The 17827-nt window shown below is 35.6% G+C and overlaps 2 protein-coding genes across 6 annotated transcripts; one reads left to right on the top strand and one right to left on the bottom strand.

Annotated features, from left to right (window-relative positions):
* Nucleotides 1-1948: 1948 nt before the first annotated feature.
* On the top strand, nt 1949-13663 carry LOC122289808 (protein spt2-like). Of its 5 annotated transcripts, XM_043097103.1 has the most exons (14): nt 1949-2118; nt 2250-2321; nt 2416-2496; nt 3540-3736; nt 4117-4178; nt 4888-4946; nt 5036-5280; nt 10534-10651; nt 11586-11660; nt 11757-11886; nt 11979-12412; nt 12546-12688; nt 13150-13236; nt 13390-13663. In XM_043097103.1, the coding sequence occupies exons 6-14, from the start codon at nt 4911-4913 to the stop codon at nt 13505-13507; spliced, it is 1386 nt and encodes a 461-aa protein (XP_042953037.1). In that variant the 5' UTR covers nt 1949-2118; nt 2250-2321; nt 2416-2496; nt 3540-3736; nt 4117-4178; nt 4888-4910; the 3' UTR covers nt 13508-13663. The 5 variants fall into 5 exon arrangements, with proteins under 5 accessions (XP_042953037.1, XP_042953038.1, XP_042953036.1 ...); XM_043097104.1 differs by lacking the exon at nt 3540-3736; XM_043097102.1 differs by having other exon boundaries at nt 3540-4178.
* A 971-nt stretch (nt 13664-14634) lies between these two features.
* LOC122290092 lies at nt 14635-16887 on the bottom strand. The gene is made up of 4 exons (XM_043097629.1): nt 16714-16887; nt 15597-15675; nt 15312-15462; nt 14635-15210 (listed from the first exon to the last, which is right to left on the bottom strand). The coding sequence occupies exons 1-4, from the start codon at nt 16885-16887 to the stop codon at nt 14655-14657; spliced, it is 960 nt and encodes a 319-aa protein (XP_042953563.1). The 3' UTR covers nt 14635-14654.
* Between the last annotated feature and the right edge of the window lie 940 nt (nt 16888-17827).

The raw sequence follows: 17827 nt of genomic DNA, 5'->3' as shown, positions 1-17827 counted from the left end.
AATTTAAGCATAAATAATTCGTAATTTGGTTAGAAGAAAATTACATAATTACTTATAATTAGTTAGAAGAAAATCACATAATTACTTGTTTTCAATTGATATAACTAATTTAAAAATTAAAAAAATATCATATTAAAAGTTTTACATAGTAAATTCGGTCGGTCTAGTCCAATTGGTTTTTTTGGTCCCCCTAGGCATAAGCTTATCTTAATTTTTGGGGACAACTGTTGTAACTAAACATTCACATCATAATTGAACTTAGTTATGATAAATATAAATGATTAAATCTATATATTCTCATCAGTTTAAACTTTTAGAATAAATAATTTCATATGGTATCAGAGTAAAAGTCTTGAGTTCAAAACCTTATTTTACACTCAACCTCATTAATTAAATATTTTACGTGTTGAGCCCACTTATTAAATGTCTAGAAAAGTCCTTATAAAAAGAGGCCCATCAACATATAAAATATCAAAACTCAAACTGTTTTACTATTATTTACAAATTAATTTACTATTATTTATAAATTTTCCATCTTATCTCATTCTCTGAGCATTCCCTACATGTAACTATTTGGATCGGATTTGGTACATATTTTGTTCTAATTTAGTTAAGAATGCAGATATGGTTATCTGGATCTACATTTATATTGGGAAGCCAGTTTTGTCCAATTAACTAGATCTTGATTCAGACACCCTCTTTCACCTATTTGAACTGAGAATTGAGGCTAGAAATCAATCGAAAGCAACCGGCCCTAGTTTAGAGAGAGAGACTCCTCTCTAAAAACTACTACCAAATCAAAACCTGCGCAGAGGAGCGGCTCCTCCCCCCTCCTCCTTCCTTCATCCATACTCCCTCTCCTCTCTAGTTTTATTCTTTTCTTTTCTTTTATTTGGTTGTTTTTTCAAGGCTAAGTATGGAAGAAAGTTGATTTGCTGCACTCCAATTTTTGGCGACCACCACACACTGTACCGCAGGTCTTCCAAGGCGTCGATCCTTTAGACGAGTGAAGAATTTCGCCAAACAACAATGCGCATAAGCCACACGTGCGGTCCAAAGTGGGCTTGTGAAATCTACGCGACCTATTAAGGGTGCTTTTTTGCTACCACGTGCGGCTTTTCTAGGTCCAGGGTCACCAGTTATTTCAATCATGATTGACCACAATACTCCCAAGGTGGCACATGGCTCTCATGCGCCATCATAATTACTTTGTTTGTGATGTTTTTTATTCAAAGTTGAAAATGCGGATCTATTTATTTCTAAAATGTAATTCATTTTTTTCTATGTATATTTAATTTCTGTTTTGTCTTTTGTTTTAGAAAAAAAAACTAAAAAAAAAAAAACATAGTCTCTTCAACTTTTGTCCATATAGTGTGTCTCTTGGACTTTTGTACATAGAGTTTGCCTCTTAAACTTTTGTTCGTAAAGTATGTCTTTTGTACTTTTGTCTGTAGAGTGTATTCTCTATTACATCTTTGATTGAATATGAGATTTGTTAACTCTATCTTGGATAGAGTTGTCCTGTCTCTTAGACGGTAGTTTGTAGAGATTTATAATATGGATTAAATCATGTCAATTATAGTTGTGTATTAGGGAGCTATTAATATTGTAGTTGGCTTGTAATATATGTTTTAAGTCAAAATTATAATGTTGGTTATTAATGAATAAAGTATATTTTATCAAAAAAAGAAGAAGAAGAAGAACTGAGAACTGAGAACAAGCATATATTCCATCCTCCTTTTATTTTATTTTTTAAAATTATCATCTTATATTTTTTTAAAATAAAATATCATTTATGTTGTTGAGTAATATTAACTATAAATTTTATACAGTTTTTTATATAAAAAAAAATTCGAATATTCCCTATCATCATACTTCATTCTTTCTTTTTTCTTTTTTATTTTTTAGGCATCAGACTTCTCAGTTCTTTCACATAAACTCAAGTGGCATTGCCAATTCGGCCCCACAAAAAGTTAAACAGAAGACCATCGCGAGAGTCTTCTGAAATTCAATAAAATATTTCAGAAGCTCCCGATCTCTCCCCGCTGGCCCTCTGCCCCCCTGTCGTCTCCCTGCATCTCCGCCCACCACCACCACCATTCGTTGGCTCCATCTCAGGTGGGTCTCTTTCCCTCTCTCTCTCTCTCCTCCTCCTCCTCTCTCCCTGACTATCTCTCTCTCTCTCTCTTTCTCTCTCTCTCTCTCTCTCCACGAGTTTTGGGCAAAATTATTAATGTTTACTGTTACAGTTGCCTCCACCGTCGTCTCGATACCACCGCCGCCGCACACAGCCGCCTGAGACACCCCTCCCGTTCCTACAGGTAAGCCCCACAACCGTCTCTCTCTCTCTCTCTCTCTCTCTCTCTCTCTCTCTCTCTTTACGTGCCCTAACACTTCTGGTGCAAAAATCCCTAGATTGATCCGCCCCACCCACTGGAGACGCATTCTACCGCCACTCGACCTGCGGCGCCACAAGAAACACGTGACGGAATATAGGTACTCTCGTGCCTCTCTATATATCTCTGTGATTGATATGCCCACCGAGGAGGCTGTTGTGATTGATTCCCGGATGCCCATTTTTTTTTGTCCCTGAGCTGGATTTTTCTCTTGTTTTGGTCAATCTCGGTTGTGATTCATTCGGCTGTGATGGCTGGTTCTACTCATTTGTGCCCCTTAGTTGTGTTTGTTTGTGTGGATTTTCCCTTATTGGCGGCAGAACCTTTTTGGAAACTCTACCCTCTGCAACTGCATCCTTTTGTTCATTGTTTGTTAATGATAAACGTAAACATTTTAATCAATGTGACCACAAATCTGCTCCATAGTGCAAGACCCACATAAGAACCAAGAATTAGCATCTAGTAAGTAGGAAAACTATTATATATAAATCTCACCTTGGATTAAAATTTAGTGTTCAATCTTGCCTGGAACCCTTTTCCACACACGTGAAAAACAGGAAAAGAAAAAAAGAGAAAACAATTGTGTTGCCAGTTTGTGTCACATAAATCTGATTATTGTTTTGTATTTTTTTTTTCTAAGTAAGAAGTATTTTTTGTTTTGTACTTATTGGGACCAAGGAAAATAAAGGTGGGATTTGCTTGCTCTTAATTTTTTTTTTTTTATGTGATTCAAAACTAATAAAACAATGTGATGTTCCAATTTTTAAAACAATGTGTTGTTCCAGTTCATTTTGTTTGTCAGTTATGGAGGAATATGGGATTAATGAACTATGAATTATCAATGTTTTATGTTCATTTGATGATTTTTTTTTTTTTTTTTTTTTTTTTTTTTTGTTTTCAAGATGATAGATAATGAGTTATTATTAAGTATAAATTTACTTATTACCTATAAAAAAAAATATAGATTTACTTATTAAAAAAATTTGTTTATTATAAGCTTTATATATATAGATATGCATATATTGAGTAATCCCGAAATGCTACATCGATACACACTGTTACCAAATATTCCGTTCCAGTATCTAAACCAAAATGACCATTGGAATTGAATTCAAAAGTTTTATTTTCACTTGAAAACTTCAGGTTACACATGAAATTTTTTTGGCAAGTTCTCTAGTGGCCCAGTCTTCACGTCCCACTACCATCACGATTTTGGCTTCCACTTCCAGTCACACATGGCCCAGTCATAGCTGCGTTTTCCGCAATTCCAACCCAACGTGCGCTACGCTTCCACCCACCCAGCAGTCTCACACTCTTCTCTAGTCTTACCATCATCCACGGTAAGTTTGGCAGTCTCCCTAACTGTTGTGATGGGTTTTTATGCTACCCTTTTGTTTATTTGATGAATATTATGTATCAATTTGATGATAATCAGGAAAAGTGTTGATTTTATTAAATCAAGCTCTCAAAATTTCTGTTTCTAAGTTAAGTTATGGCTTAGTCTCACTTATCATATATTCTCAAGTGAAAGATGACAGTAAAAAATAAGGGAAAGTTTGTTGTTGCAGATGGTAATTAGTTGTACTCAATATCCGCGGTTTTTTTAGATCATATTGTTATAATTTCAACCAAAGATTACCATGATGGAGAACAGTTTAATGTAAATCCTCTTCGGTATCTTCTTCTAGGGATTTCATTATGTAATATCAATTTGTTGTAGCCAAATGTCCTATTCTCTGCTCTGGATGATGAACGTCCATCCCCATATATAGAGGAATTCAGGTATGCATTGTAATTCTCATGGGTAGAATTGTTTTTCAATATGAATCTATGTTCTATCAGGATTCCTTTAAAGCCAGATATTTCAAAAGATTTGATAGAACATTTGTGTGTTTGGTTGTGCAAATTCATGGACCATTTGTCTTAGATAAATCTTGTTAACTGAATATCAAACTGGGGCTAATCTGTTTGTGACAATCAACTACGATGTAGACAAGCAAGTAGGCTCACAAGTCATAATGTTTGGTTCTGCTCCATAATTATACAAAGTAATTGCAATATACTTATTTATCAAAAAAAAAAAAAAAAGTAATTGCAATATACTTATTAAATTTGAAGAATTAATATTCTTTGCTTTTATAATGCTTAATTATTTTTTTAGTTGATAGATGATGACTTATGTTTTATTTAATGAAGTATGAAATACATATATATATATATAGATGTATATATATATAGTGATAATTCTGAAACCATACCCTGGTACACATGGGTGCCCAAATATTCCGTTCCATCGCATAAATCAGAATGACCACCAGAATGGAAATCAAAACTTTACATAGTACTAATTCATCATTTCAGTTCACATGCTAAAGAATGTTGAAATGGTAAAGAAAATTTCTAATGGTCACTGTCTAGATGTTTATTTCTAGAAAATAAATAAATTACGAACTTGTATTGATTTTACTAATTGGTTTTGAATTTTTTTCAGGTATTATATTGATTGCCTAAACAATGTCCAACACAAAAATGCGGGGATATGATAGAGATGTAAGCAGACTTGGATTTTTGTTTAATTCATTATTATGTTCGAACTCTTCTGCTGTGGAGACATTTTGACACTGGTTATGATGATATAGGAATTGCATGGAGAACTTGAAGATTATGATGAGTATGAGGAGGAAGGGGAAGAGCTAGAGGAAGATCCTGGAGAAGGGCAGGAGGAGGGATATGAAGAGGAAGATCCAAAGCCTACTAGAGAGGAATTAGAGTATCTAGAGTTGAGGCAAAAATTGAAAGACCAAATCAGAAAGCAGATGAAAAAGGATAATGGTTCTTCAAAAAATGGTTCAAATGAGATGAAGAAGAAACTTCCATATGATAAGTAAGTGATGTGCTTATTTCTCTTAACATGACATAGCATCATTTTCTACTAGTTTAACATGGAATTAGCCTTATGATGTTTCTTGGTTTTTTAAGTAAGTGATGTTGTGATATACTGCGGGATAAGTGTGGGTAAGTGGTGTATGGGATCCCGCATTACTTGGGAATGAGAAGTTCTTGCTGTTTATAATGTTTCAATGGGGCTCCAACTGTATAATTGACTATTCATGTTGGAGTATAGACCATGTGACTTAGGCCTTCCATTAGGGTGTTACAGATGGTATCGTAGCCAATCCCAACCAGAAATCTGGAACTTGAGCATTGCCACCTATGATGGATGGGCCCGATGAGGACGTCGGGAATTTAAGGGGGGGAGATTGCAATATCCCATATGATAAGTGAGGGTAGGAACTCTAAGGGGTTGGCCTAAGTGGTGAAGGTCTTGGTTTTGGAGTATCACACCCCTTCAAGGTCCAATGTTCAATAACTCATGGGTGCAAACAATCCTTTGGGGCCACACCCTTGGTGAAGAACCAGCGATTTAACCAGTTCCATGTAAAGAAACTTCAGAGGGTGCGGTGCACGTGACCACGGTTTACTCTACAGGGGTCGGTCCAAAGCGCCCTGCCTTAGAGAGGTTTCCCGACAATATATATATATATATATATTAGTGAGGGTAGGTGGTGTATGGGGATCCTACATTGCTTGTGAAGGAGAAGTTCTTGCTCTTTATAATGTTTCAATGGGGCTCCAATTATATCATTGATTAGTCCTTTTGGAGTATAGGCCATGTGACTTGAGCCTTCCATTGGAGGGCGTTACATATGTGCTTATTTCTACTAACATGACATAATCATTTTCTACCAGTTTAACATGGACTTTTCTCTTCTTTCTGACTTTTCTTGGTTTTTTGTGGGCTTGTATTTTCTTTTGTTGTTTTGGGATTTTCAATCTTAACTGAGTACTTTCAATTAATATTGTGCCACAATAACTTTGATCATGTGGATCTTTGCAGAGTATTTGCTTTTGCATTCATTATAGTATTGTTTACCAATGAACTAATACACTTTGAAGCTGTTTTCAAGCTCATCAGGCATTGTCATTTGAAAAACCATGGAATCAATCTTGTATTATGTGTAGTTGCAAGTGTGTTGATTGACTGCTTTTTGTGAATTCCAAATTAACTAGTGGCAAGATTGATGGCACCTGAACTTGTAAAGTGACATTTAGTTGCTCATCAAAAGCAATTAGGATAAAGAATAAAGATTTATTGTATTGCCTGATTTAATTAAATATAAACTAGCCTAAATTAGTTGGCCTATCAATATTTTGACTTGAAGAAAAAAGAGAGTAACATTTGCCATTTTTCCCAGATTGATTATATATGATTCTCAGGTGAGGCTTACAGTGTTCTATATTGTCACACCCAGCTCAGAAATCTGGGTGATTTTTTTAATTGCAGGCCCACAGGCATAACTGATTTTCTGCTTTTTTATTTGTTGTTTACATATGGGTGAATTATAATTGTTGATTGGATTCCAGATTTCGTTTTTGGTAGAAATGTGTCATTTAAGGTAAGTTTTCAACTTGACAAATTGCCTAACATGATCCCTTAGACAAATGGAAGCTTCCTTATCTGTAACAGCTGGCTTATTATGACTTGTTAAAAAAAAAAAAAAAACGGCTGGCTTATTATGTCAGAAATCCTAGAAAAAAACTGCTAATTCTTGCAGCTGCCAACCCTTAGGACTGAATTAGGAAATATTTATGATTTAGAGTTATGGAAACTGCATGCAAGTGACCTAGAATCAAGCTTTGGGAAACTCACCATGAAGAGGCTACCGAGATCTTAGGATTCAATTATGACTTCTATGTCAGAGGTTGACCTGATGAGTTTTCAAGCTGTCACCACAGCTACCACTAAGCATATTAAGACCATGTTATGAAGTTCCTCCCACCAAAATTCCTGGATAATCTTCCTAGGATATGCTGAAAATCGGATATTCTTCTCTCAAATCATAGCTGCCGGCCTTTACAGCTCTGATTCCCTTTGAAATTTCCAGATTTCCCTCGTAACATCAAGGCTGCCACTTGTTCCCAAGAAACCCTAGTATATTTCTAATAAAATTCGAAATAAGGGTCTTGCCATGATTATACCAGCAGCAGCCCCTATGCTCATATATCACCCTCAGGTTCAGAAACCCTAAAACCCTTTTCTTCCCGAGTAATTAGGTGTTTTCTTTTGTATACTTCTTATGTATTTGGGCAACACCTATACTTATATTTCAATAAAATTTTATTTTACCCATAAAAAAATATCTTTTCTACCCAAGTGAAACCCTAGCTGCCACCCCTTTATACTAACCCGAGCAGCCTCTCAGGCCTATTAACCAACAAGGCAGCAATAGAGAAACCACCTGGCCCTTACTCTTTTGCCCAGCAGCCAAGAAACACTCCCAGCACCTTTATTCTCAAAAGTCAGTGAGAGAGAGAGACTACAGCCACTCTCCTCCCTGTCTACACAACGATTCCTGTGGCAAACCAGTCACTGCCACCCTAGCTAAGATGCAGCCCTGAGCACCCTCTCTCCTTCCTCTTGAATGCCGGCTTGATTCACTAAAGCATAATATTTTAGGCTGCTCAAGGCTTGCACAAAATGCAACCAAGTTCTATCAAGTTCGCTGCTGTGACAGCAACTCCCAAGTGAGTTCTGTGAGTCTGCTACTCTCTCTATGTGTGCTTTGAAGCATGTACTGTCATTCAGTAGTTGCTGCCATCCTACAGCCCTCTTCCTTGAGTTCTCTCCACCAAATCCACTAGAAGAAATCTCCTAAACTCACTTATCAAAAAATAAAAAAAAAATGGAAGTCTCCTAAACTCTGCTGCAATATTGTTGAGGATTTATCTTCAATACATCAAAACTTCCGTGTCAGCATTAAATATCCCCTATGTTATAGTATGGCAGTTTGCTGGTATTCACATCTTAGTGAACTTGCATGGCAAAGCTGCTGTTGAAGCAGCCAAGGATTTCCTTCAACTCAACCTTGGTCGGGAAAATGCGAGAAACCACCCAACTTCTAGAAGCACTAAAAATTAAGGTTGCTGCCGGCAACCTAGACAGCACCTAGAATCCTATCCCCACCTAGTATTGCATGTAAAATGAGTTAGAAACATGCGTAACAGATTCCTATAAAATGATACTTTGAAACCAGAGGCAGGGCGCACACAATTCACTTGCTGCCAGGAGCCTGGCAGCAGCACAACAACGATATAGAGCTAGTAAAATCATGGATTTCGTTTTTGACATGTCTAGAGTTGAGGGACACTCAAGGCACCCACTCATAGCATGTAAAATGTTTGTATGGTTTTGTAACTCAAAAACCAGATTTTTTTCGAAAAGGTGGAAATATTTGCATATATAATGTAAGCATGAACATTCATTTGTTTTTTTATTTTTTTGATAAGTAAGTTTTGTCATTCATTTGTTAAGCCATGATTTCTTGCATATTTGAGTCGTCAGTTTGATTTGTTCACTGTTGTATGACACACAGCAGCTAGTGTCTAGGAAGGAAAATGTTTCTAAACCATGTGCATACCAAAAACGTGGCATGCTTAGATATTTGAAAATTTATCAGAACACTTTCCAAGAACAACCCCAAATGGCTCTAGAAGTCAAGTTTGAGTATGTTAGCATTTGTTTTACCAAAAGCTCATGAATCACTAATAATTGTCAGCTACCCCTAGTGGGCCAAACAGCCTCTGTTTGGTGGTTTACATGCATTCTAACTTCCCAAAAATCACACGAGATTGTCTTAATACATATATCACAGTATATATTGAAACTTAAGAATATAGGTTCATACCTCATTCAATTAGAGTAAGAGTTTGAGTAGAGATTGAAAAACATATCAAGTTTGAAGTTGGAGTTGGTGATAGAATCTGGTTCTGGTTTGATGAGTGGTGTAGTGAAAGACCTCTTTATGTTGTTTTTCCTGTAGTTTTCAGTTTGGTTGGTAATCAGCAGGTTGCTGTTTCAGAGGTGGTGTGTCGTGTCGATGGGGCTGTACATTGGAATGTTATTTTCACTAGAAATGCACAGGATTGGGAACTTGATGAGATTACAGGTTGTTTGAGTTTTTTGTATTCTGTAAAGATAGATGCAAATGGGAGAGATCGGTTGCTGTGGAAACACTCGGGGAGCAATAAATTTTCTGTTAAGTCATTTATAAGGTGTTGTCCGCTCAACAGCATGTTTTTTTCCCTGTGGAAGAGCATTTGGAAGGTTTGTGCGCTGTCTAAAGTTGCCTTTTTTACTTGGACTGCTGCACTAGGGAAGATTTTGATGATTGATAATCTGAGAAAACGTGGTATGATTATTATGGAATGGTGTTTCATGTGTAGAAAGGATGGTGAATTGATTGATCATCTTTTTCTTCATTGTGAGGCGGCTAGGGAGTTATGGATTGGTATTCTTGGTAGAGTAGGGCTGAGTTGGGTTATGCCTAAGAGGGTGGTGGAGGTTTTAGCTCCCCAAGTGTGTATGGACAGAAAGGAACGACAGATGTTTTAACAACAGGGAAAGAGCAGCGGGGGATATCTGGAATTTCTTTGTCTTCTCTTTTTCAGTGGTTTTCTGCTATTGTATTAAAGGGAGGGATTGTTCATGAGTTTTTGTTTTCTTTTCAGCTTTCTAGAATGTAACTAGGTGTCTCATCTTGTATACTTTCTGTGTACATGGTCTCCGCCTAGTTTCATTTGTTTTAATAATGTTGATTACTTATAAAAAAAAAAAAGTTAGTAAGAGTTTGAGTAGAGATTGACATGGAATATGTGTGATCTAATAGTTGCTTGAGTGAAGTGCTTATTTGATTCTCAAGCGTGTTGACATGTGCTCATGTTTGTTAGTAATGTCTTCTACTGTAATGAATACAGTATTTGTTTGTAGATACTTGAATGAAACTTTGAAATGAAAATATCCTATTGTGGTTTGGTGAGCTTTGTTGCATAAACATGGACAAATGGTTTGACGTCAGCATGACCTGTGCCCATTGACTTGGAGAATTTTAAAGAATTAGGACCATCAAACTTGACGTACATGCTTATGTGTGCGAGTGCATGACATGGGCCTATAAAGTGATATGATTTTAATGTCTAATGTTTTATTCTGCTTATGGTTAATATTCCATGTGGAAAATAGCAATGAAGTTTTCAGTGATATAGATTCCTGACTATCTTATTTTGCTTATTTATGCAGTTACGGATCCTTCTTTGGCAATTCTCAACCAGTAATTGCCCAAAGAGTAATACAAGAAAGCAAGTCATTGTTAGAAACCAACCATTTGGCATCCAGACTTTCAAACTCCTTCCATGGCGTATGTACTTTAAACCTCAGATCTGCAGCAAATCTGATCTGTCTCAAGCTGTCATATATATATTGATATAGGGTTTTGAATCACCATTGATGGGACCACCTTTGGGGCATGCATCCAAAGTGATTTTCTCAATGTACCTTTAGTCATTTATTTACAATATTTTTAATAATGTGAAGATAAACTAGAAAGTTTGGTGCATTCAAGAGAATGAAATGTTTTTACATAAAATAATTCTTGGTATAAGCTGATTCTGTGAGGTTAACTTGTAGATGAGGTTCAGGGAAATTGCCTTTAGACATATGAGAAGTTAGTTGTTTGGTTTTATACCTCAGAAATTTGAGACCCTTATTTGGGATGTTTGTTGGTTGTATGCCATAAATGGTATCGAACTTTCTGTGCACTGTTATATGTGTTTGGAATGACTTTTGCCAATGACACCTAGTATTTTGAAAGATGAATAGGGAAAAATTTTCCACTTGAGGATTGCAACAGGTATTGAACTAAATTCCCATTACTTCTATATTCACAAATTTTGGTGCTTTTAAATATTTTGTTTTGGATAGAAATGCAAGCATATAATGGACATTATTTCTTTCTGGTTTTTATTATTTCTACCCTCTTTTATTGCCAATTTAATTTAATTTTCCATTTCTTTTTCTATTAAATTGTCTGCTCCTTTGGCCATATAGTCCCATTCCTCTGACAACAGTTCGTATTTAATTTGCATAAATAAATGGTTTTTGAATGTAATGACTTCCTGATGTTCTGCTTTGCCTTGTGAGAGAAACAATTTCTCCTTCTTTTTCTCAAAATGATTGTTAATTTTATGATTCTGTATTCTAATATTCTTGAAGTTGGCTTTGTCCTGATGTGTGTGGGAAATATGTGCTGAATGCAAGTGGTCTTAAGTTTTTGTTTTGCTGTTAACTTGCAGAACAAAAAGGACACTTCAACGTCTAAAGGGCCAAAACTTGGATCGCATCACCAGCTACCAAAAGTCAAAACTGAGGTATACATAGAGCAGTCTGTTTTGTGTTGGTCTATGAACATTTACAAGTGTATGCGAGTCCTTTTCATCCATGCAATAAGTTTTCTATTTATGCAGTTAAAGACTAAAGTCCAAAAACTCAAGGATACAAGAGATTATTCATTTCTTTTATCCGACGATGTAGAGCTTCCTGCTTCTTCTAAAGAACCTCCACCTAGAAATGTCTCCTTTCCAAATCGTGGTCATGGTGGTTACCGCTTCACTTCCTCTTGCTCTATTGTACTTATATCAAACTATTTCATTGAGAGAACTTATGAAGGGTTTTTGCTGATATTGAAGAGGCGCGAGCTGCCCATGTGCCAATGAAGAAGAGTAAAGAACCTTCGGGCAGCAGTGGCAGACATGAAGGAAGGAAAACTGTTTCTATGAATGGTCAGTTTAATTCCAAAGCAGGGTCCAAGTTGACTTCTGCTAGTAAGACAGCAGATTCAAGAAAACAACTTGGTAGCAACTTTGGAAATGGGCCAGGCCGGCCTGTGGGGCCAAAAGGTTTGCCTTTGAAGAACCCAGTTGCTACCACGGACAAGAAGGCTGCCGTGGAGAAGAAGGTTTCTGCACCAGCTGCAAAACATTCCTTGCCTGGCATGCAGAGATCATCTTCACAAGTGCACTCATCTGCTCCAAAGCAGCCCCTAGAACAAAAAAGGGGACAACTAGAGTCTAATAAATCTAAAATGGTGCCAAAACAGCCATTGACATTGTCAAAACCAAAGGTTTGTGCCCACCCTTTGCAGACGCACACTTGTACAACTCCATGTTGCCTTTTCAGTTCTTTTTGCGAAATTTTACATGGCAGTAGTTTGCAAAGATTCACAATGTCTACTCCCTTTCATGAAATGTCAACAGATAAACAAGCCACAAAAGCAAATTTCATCATATCAGACTTCCAGGGACCATCGGCCCTTGAAAAAGCCAAGGCCTGTGAGTCGGCATTCTGATGATGATGATGATGGTGTAAAAGCCATCAGTATGATCAGACAAATGTTCAGGTATAGAGTTTTCTCTCACTATCTATTTAATACTCTCTGTTATTGGGCAGGATGTTGGAAGAAGTCTGTTTGATTTCAAAAATTCTGGAGCAGGAAACTCAAAATCTTCTGTCTATTTTTTTTTCCTTTGATCTCTTACATTATATGCCAAGGTTCTTATGGAAAAAGACAATTGTTTTGTTTAAGCGCATATTGAAAGTTTAAGTGGCATTCATTTTGTCTCTTGTCAGACTTGTAAAACGTTAAACAGAACTGCCAATTTATGTGTGCAAAGAAATGGGGCATTGATTATTATTTTGTGGACATTGCGGTAGATCTAAAGTCAACCTAGGCTTAACAGAATAGCCAGCCAATTGTGGCAGCTACTTTAGTGCTGTTATGTTGAATTAAATAGGAAAAAAATGAAGATAAATACCTGAATGCCTGACATCTGACGAGTGAACTGGTGAAATCTTTATTAGGTACAATCCCAACAGATACGAGGATGATGGTGATGATAGTGATATGGAGGCAAACTATGCCGATATAATGAGGGAGGAGCAAAGAAGGTTTGCATTGTTTCACTTTTGCTTGATTAAGACATTGTTCAGATATTTTCTCCTATTTGATGAAATCATGTTCACTTCCATTCCTTTCCTTCCTTTCTCCCGAGCTATTTTATTTTATTTTTAAAATTTTATTCCCCTTTTACTCTTTTACAGTGCAAAAATTGCGAGGGAGGAGGATGAAGAGCAACTTAGATTGATAGAGGAGGAAGAAGAAAGAGAGCGGTTGGCACGGTTGAGAAAGTTAAAAAAGCGTAAGCTTGGCCCAGATTGACCAAATTAAGGAACGTCTTTGAGGACATTTGTGTGCTTGATTAAGTTCCTATTCAATTTGTATCACCATTTTGTTATAATATGATCTCTTTTTGTTGATATAAATACATATATTTAATTATATGCCAAAGTTGCTTAATAATAATAAATTCTTCAATTGTAGGGTTTGGAAGTTTAATATAAAAATGAAAATAGGAAATTAAAGTGGGCCAATGAAATGGTTTTGGCAACATGTTTTACTATATTTGTCAATGAAATGATTGTTAATGCTATAGAAAGGAACTTCCTCGTGGTAGGACGGATTATTCACAATTAATTAGATGGCTTGTCGGTTTTTCAGTTGGAGAGGAGGCTCCCTCCTCATCCTCTTTCCTTATCTATTTACTCTGTACTTGGAGTTAATCATGACCAACATAGCGTTTGTGTAGCGCGAGCCAGCTCGGCCTGTATCTAGGGCATGCAAACTAGCTCGAGAGTGGCACCGAATTCGTAGAATGGCATCCAGTTGTAATTAAGATGGAAATTATTAGTTAGTGTCTCAAGAAATTTATAACTATTGATTAACTGATCGAAAATGGATGAAGGGGCCATGGCTAGATTGTTAAGCGTGTTACATGTATGTGCATACCACAAAAATAAAAATTCGCGAATTTTTAACCTTAACGTACGAGTTTGATCATTTAATACCTTTTGCGGATTTTTATGATTTTATTTACAAAACAACACAATACCTTAATTAAATTCATTCTAGTTAATATACATATATATTATATATGGTAATTATAAAAGCATGCAAGCATTTATCATAAATTCAATTCCTACCTACCTCCATACGGATTACATAAAGTTCACCATGTATGTATATAGAGAGAGAGAGAAATGCATCAGTCTACCTAGTACCTAGCATTTGCACCGTTGGGTGCATTATTTATTTATTTATTATTATTTTTTTTAACTATTAAGAAATGTATTAAATTATTTTTTTTCTTAAATAATATTTAAGAAAAAAAACATTTAGTGGTAATCGGTCAGCTCTATCGGTATATCTTTAATCACAAATTAGTAAAGTTTACAGTACGGAAGCATGTATATATATATATTTTATTTAACTTGCTGGTGATCGATCAGTCTGGATCCTTAATTAATAATTAAGGAAAGAGGGAAGCGAGGAACTCCTCCTCGAAAATCTGCAAGTTCCTGGACTTCATAACAAATCCCACTGCCTCCTCATTAAATTCAAGTACGAAACACAACTTTATCATCTCAGAGAGTTTTTCACCAATATCATGATCCCTGTTTTCCCATAACAAACCCTCCGATATTAATGCTTGGGAGAAATATGTAGCATACTCAATTTTGTTCTTATAATATCCACTGGATTTCTCCAACTTTTGTTCGAAAAGCATTGAGCTTGCCTCTGATCTATCCCAACCCATCATTTGGCTTGCTTTCAATTCGACAATTCCAATGAAAGTCGTATTCAGAAGCCTTTTCATAGCTTCATGTCGGCTCTCATGGCCTGCTTCCATCTTCAACATAGGATCTGCTAGAAAACCAAGGATGAGCCTAGCCAACCCTTTCCTAATCAAAATATCCTTTGGATTCACCTGATTCATGAGTTCTTGAGCAACATCCAGTACCATGGATTCTTCTTCCTTCTTCACAGATTCATGAGATGTAGTTCGAACAATACCGATATTCTTCCTGCACATTTCAAGCAACGTCTTTGTCAGAAGTAATCATGAAGGCGATCGAGCTTCGACGCTCAGGGGTACCAGAAATATATATATGGGTTGAGGAGAAACCGTTCAGAAAGATCCTTCAGCTGAAAATCATAGTCAATGTTGTTTGAATCTGAACCAACAGGTAATGTCACGAACCTATCGTTGAGAGTTGTCTCAATAATCTTTGTGCTCCAGAACTTTTGCAGAAGGTTATATCTCCCACATTTAGCAGCTAACAATTTTGTAACAAACAAACAAAACATGAATTTGAATTTGACAATATTTGGCGTTAGTGTGACGAATGGGTGTCGTTAGAATATAATTACATACGACGTGGTGAGAGTAAGTAGGCGAACGTGGATGTACCTTTTATCTCCTCAATATAAACGCGTTTTCTCTTTCCTACGTTCTTGATTATGGGCCGACCAAAACTGCAAAGGGGAGTCTATGTTTTGAGAAGAAAGAAGTTTGTCGAATGTTGGTGGAGCTCCCGTGGGCGAGATCATCATGTCCTCACAAGTAATAACCAACTCCAGCGATGGATCTTCCGCATTCTGACACGTACACAAAATTCACTCTCTTTAATTAATTTCAAATTAGAGAAATGATATTTATAGTCGTAGTTGTACAAATATCGTGTAGTTTTTTTTAAAAATTAAATTAATATGAGATTTACATGAAAAAAATTAACTTTTTAATCGTGGATCTTACCTTTTTAAAAATAAACTACGCGACGCTTGCACATTCCATAACTATATGAAATATTATTATTCTATATCTGGACGGTGCTACGTTTCCACTTTCGTTGGGAGCTATGGTTAGAGGCATAATTACTCATTTTTTATAGTTATTTTTTTATATGTATTTTTAACAGTTTAAATATATTTTTAAAAAATATAATATTATTAAAAAATACTTTCTTTATCATTAAGTAAAAAAATTAAAAATAAGAATAAAATTCTAGTGGTAACACCGAGCGGTAAGAACCAGTGAAAGTATTATTTCCCTTCTATATTAATATCCTATGTGCATGCATGCTTGGTTCCGTAAATTATTATTTTTTACTCAATTAAATTGAGAAAAGTCGATGAGAATTTTGGCATGTAGCATAATTGAGACATTTGAAAATTTTTTTAAATGAAATGAAACTAAAAAGTAACAAATTGTTCTAAAAATAAAAACGTAACAAATTAAAGGTCGCAACTTGAATATAAATACTTAATCCTCATTTTTCTCTCTTTCAAAAAAAAAAAAAAATCCTCATTTTTCTCGAAAATATACATCATCAACAACACACGTACGTACGTACAAAACCCCAGCCACATGCATATATATATATATATATATATATATATGAGAGAGAGAGAGAGAGAGAGAGAGAGAGAGAGAGAGAGAGAGAGAGAGAGAGAGAGAGAGAGAGAGAGAGAGAGAGAGAGAGAGAGAGAGAGAGAGAGAGAGAGAGTGATCAGTAGTCATGATGAACCTGAATGAGTTCCATGAGAAAGTGGACATCCTTGACGTCAAGTTCAGCAGAGAGATTCTTGACATCCTGATCATGAAGATCCACGTTCAAAGTGTTCAACGGTTGCCCTCCGATTGAACATTTTGTTCTGCGTATGATCCCTAATCCTATGCAATCATGATGTTCTCTCGCCATTTCCATTCCTTCCCAAAACAATCGCGCAATGACACAATTACCATATATATCGTCTCTATATATATCATAGCTTATAATGTGGCCAGAGGGTGAAAGTAGACCGATTGAGTAGTACACACGTGCATGTATACTACTAAACATGCATTAACCTTAAGGAAGAGGGTTTCCTTCACGAACAAGATAAAGCTAACTAATGTGAAAAATTGTAGAGATCAGAGGCAATGAGATACAGCCAAAAAGTGTCTCGGGATTGTACGAAATAATTAAGTGAAACCCCAAAAAAATAAATAAATAAATAAAAATTAAGGAGAATGTACGAAAACTGCTTGGCATTAGATTCGTGCTACACTCACGTGATGCGTTTTCATAAGGTTTTTTTTGTGAAAAATATTTTAGTCACAAATAAATTATATAAAAGTAACTTGATATGGTGTATCAGATTGTAAAGTTATTTTTATTATCAAGCAGATCTAACGAATTTTAGGAAGTAACATCAATTTGTGAATTTATTTTGTATAATCTCTTTGGGTTTAAAAATAAACTCATATAGTTTGTGAGTTTATTTTTTTAATATTTTTTAATAATATTATATTTTTAAAAATTAAAATATTATTAAAAAAACATTTATTTTATTATTAAATAAAAAATGAAAATCTCAAAAAAATGCTTAAGACCAAAATGGGACCAAGCATTTTCTCTTTGTAGTAACTTAATTTGGAACGCAATTCGACTACCTAGTCTTTTCCTCTTTTATATCGTTGCGCCTTTTCGTTCTCCAAAAGATGGTGGAATCCCGACGGATGACCTATGGGTTACTTTTTTTTCTTTTTTCTTCCTGAAAAAAATATTTCTTTAATCACAAAATAAAAAAACAAAAACAAAAATTAAAAAACTGAGCGGTAGTTAAAAACGGTGACTATATCATTTTTCAATCTTAAAT

Source organism: Carya illinoinensis, chromosome 12, assembly GCF_018687715.1.
Source record: "Carya illinoinensis cultivar Pawnee chromosome 12, C.illinoinensisPawnee_v1, whole genome shotgun sequence".
In the NCBI taxonomy this organism is placed as follows: Eukaryota; Viridiplantae; Streptophyta; class Magnoliopsida; order Fagales; family Juglandaceae; genus Carya; species Carya illinoinensis.
Note: the sequence above shows the minus strand (reverse complement) of the source record. Positions and strands in the feature narration are given on the sequence as shown.

Bases quoted from the DNA above. Each gene is read 5' to 3' on its own strand.
- LOC122289808 (XM_043097105.1), top strand. From the start codon at position 4,911: ATGTCCAACACAAAAATGCGGGGATATGATAGAGAT. The intron at 5,281-10,533 runs GTAAGTGATGTG...TTATTTATGCAG, and splicing joins AAGAAACTTCCATATGATAA to TTACGGATCCTTCTTTGGCA. The intron at 10,652-11,585 runs GTATGTACTTTA...GTTAACTTGCAG, and splicing joins TTTCAAACTCCTTCCATGGC to AACAAAAAGGACACTTCAAC.
- LOC122290092 (XM_043097629.1), bottom strand. From the start codon at position 16,887: ATGGCGAGAGAACATCATGATTGCATAGGATTAGGGATCATACGCAGA. The intron at 15,676-16,713 runs GTTCATCATGAC...CTCAAAACATAG, and splicing joins TTCTCATGGAACTCATTCAG to ACTCCCCTTTGCAGTTTTGG. The intron at 15,211-15,311 runs GTTTCTCCTCAA...TGAAATGTGCAG, and splicing joins CTGAAGGATCTTTCTGAACG to GAAGAATATCGGTATTGTTC.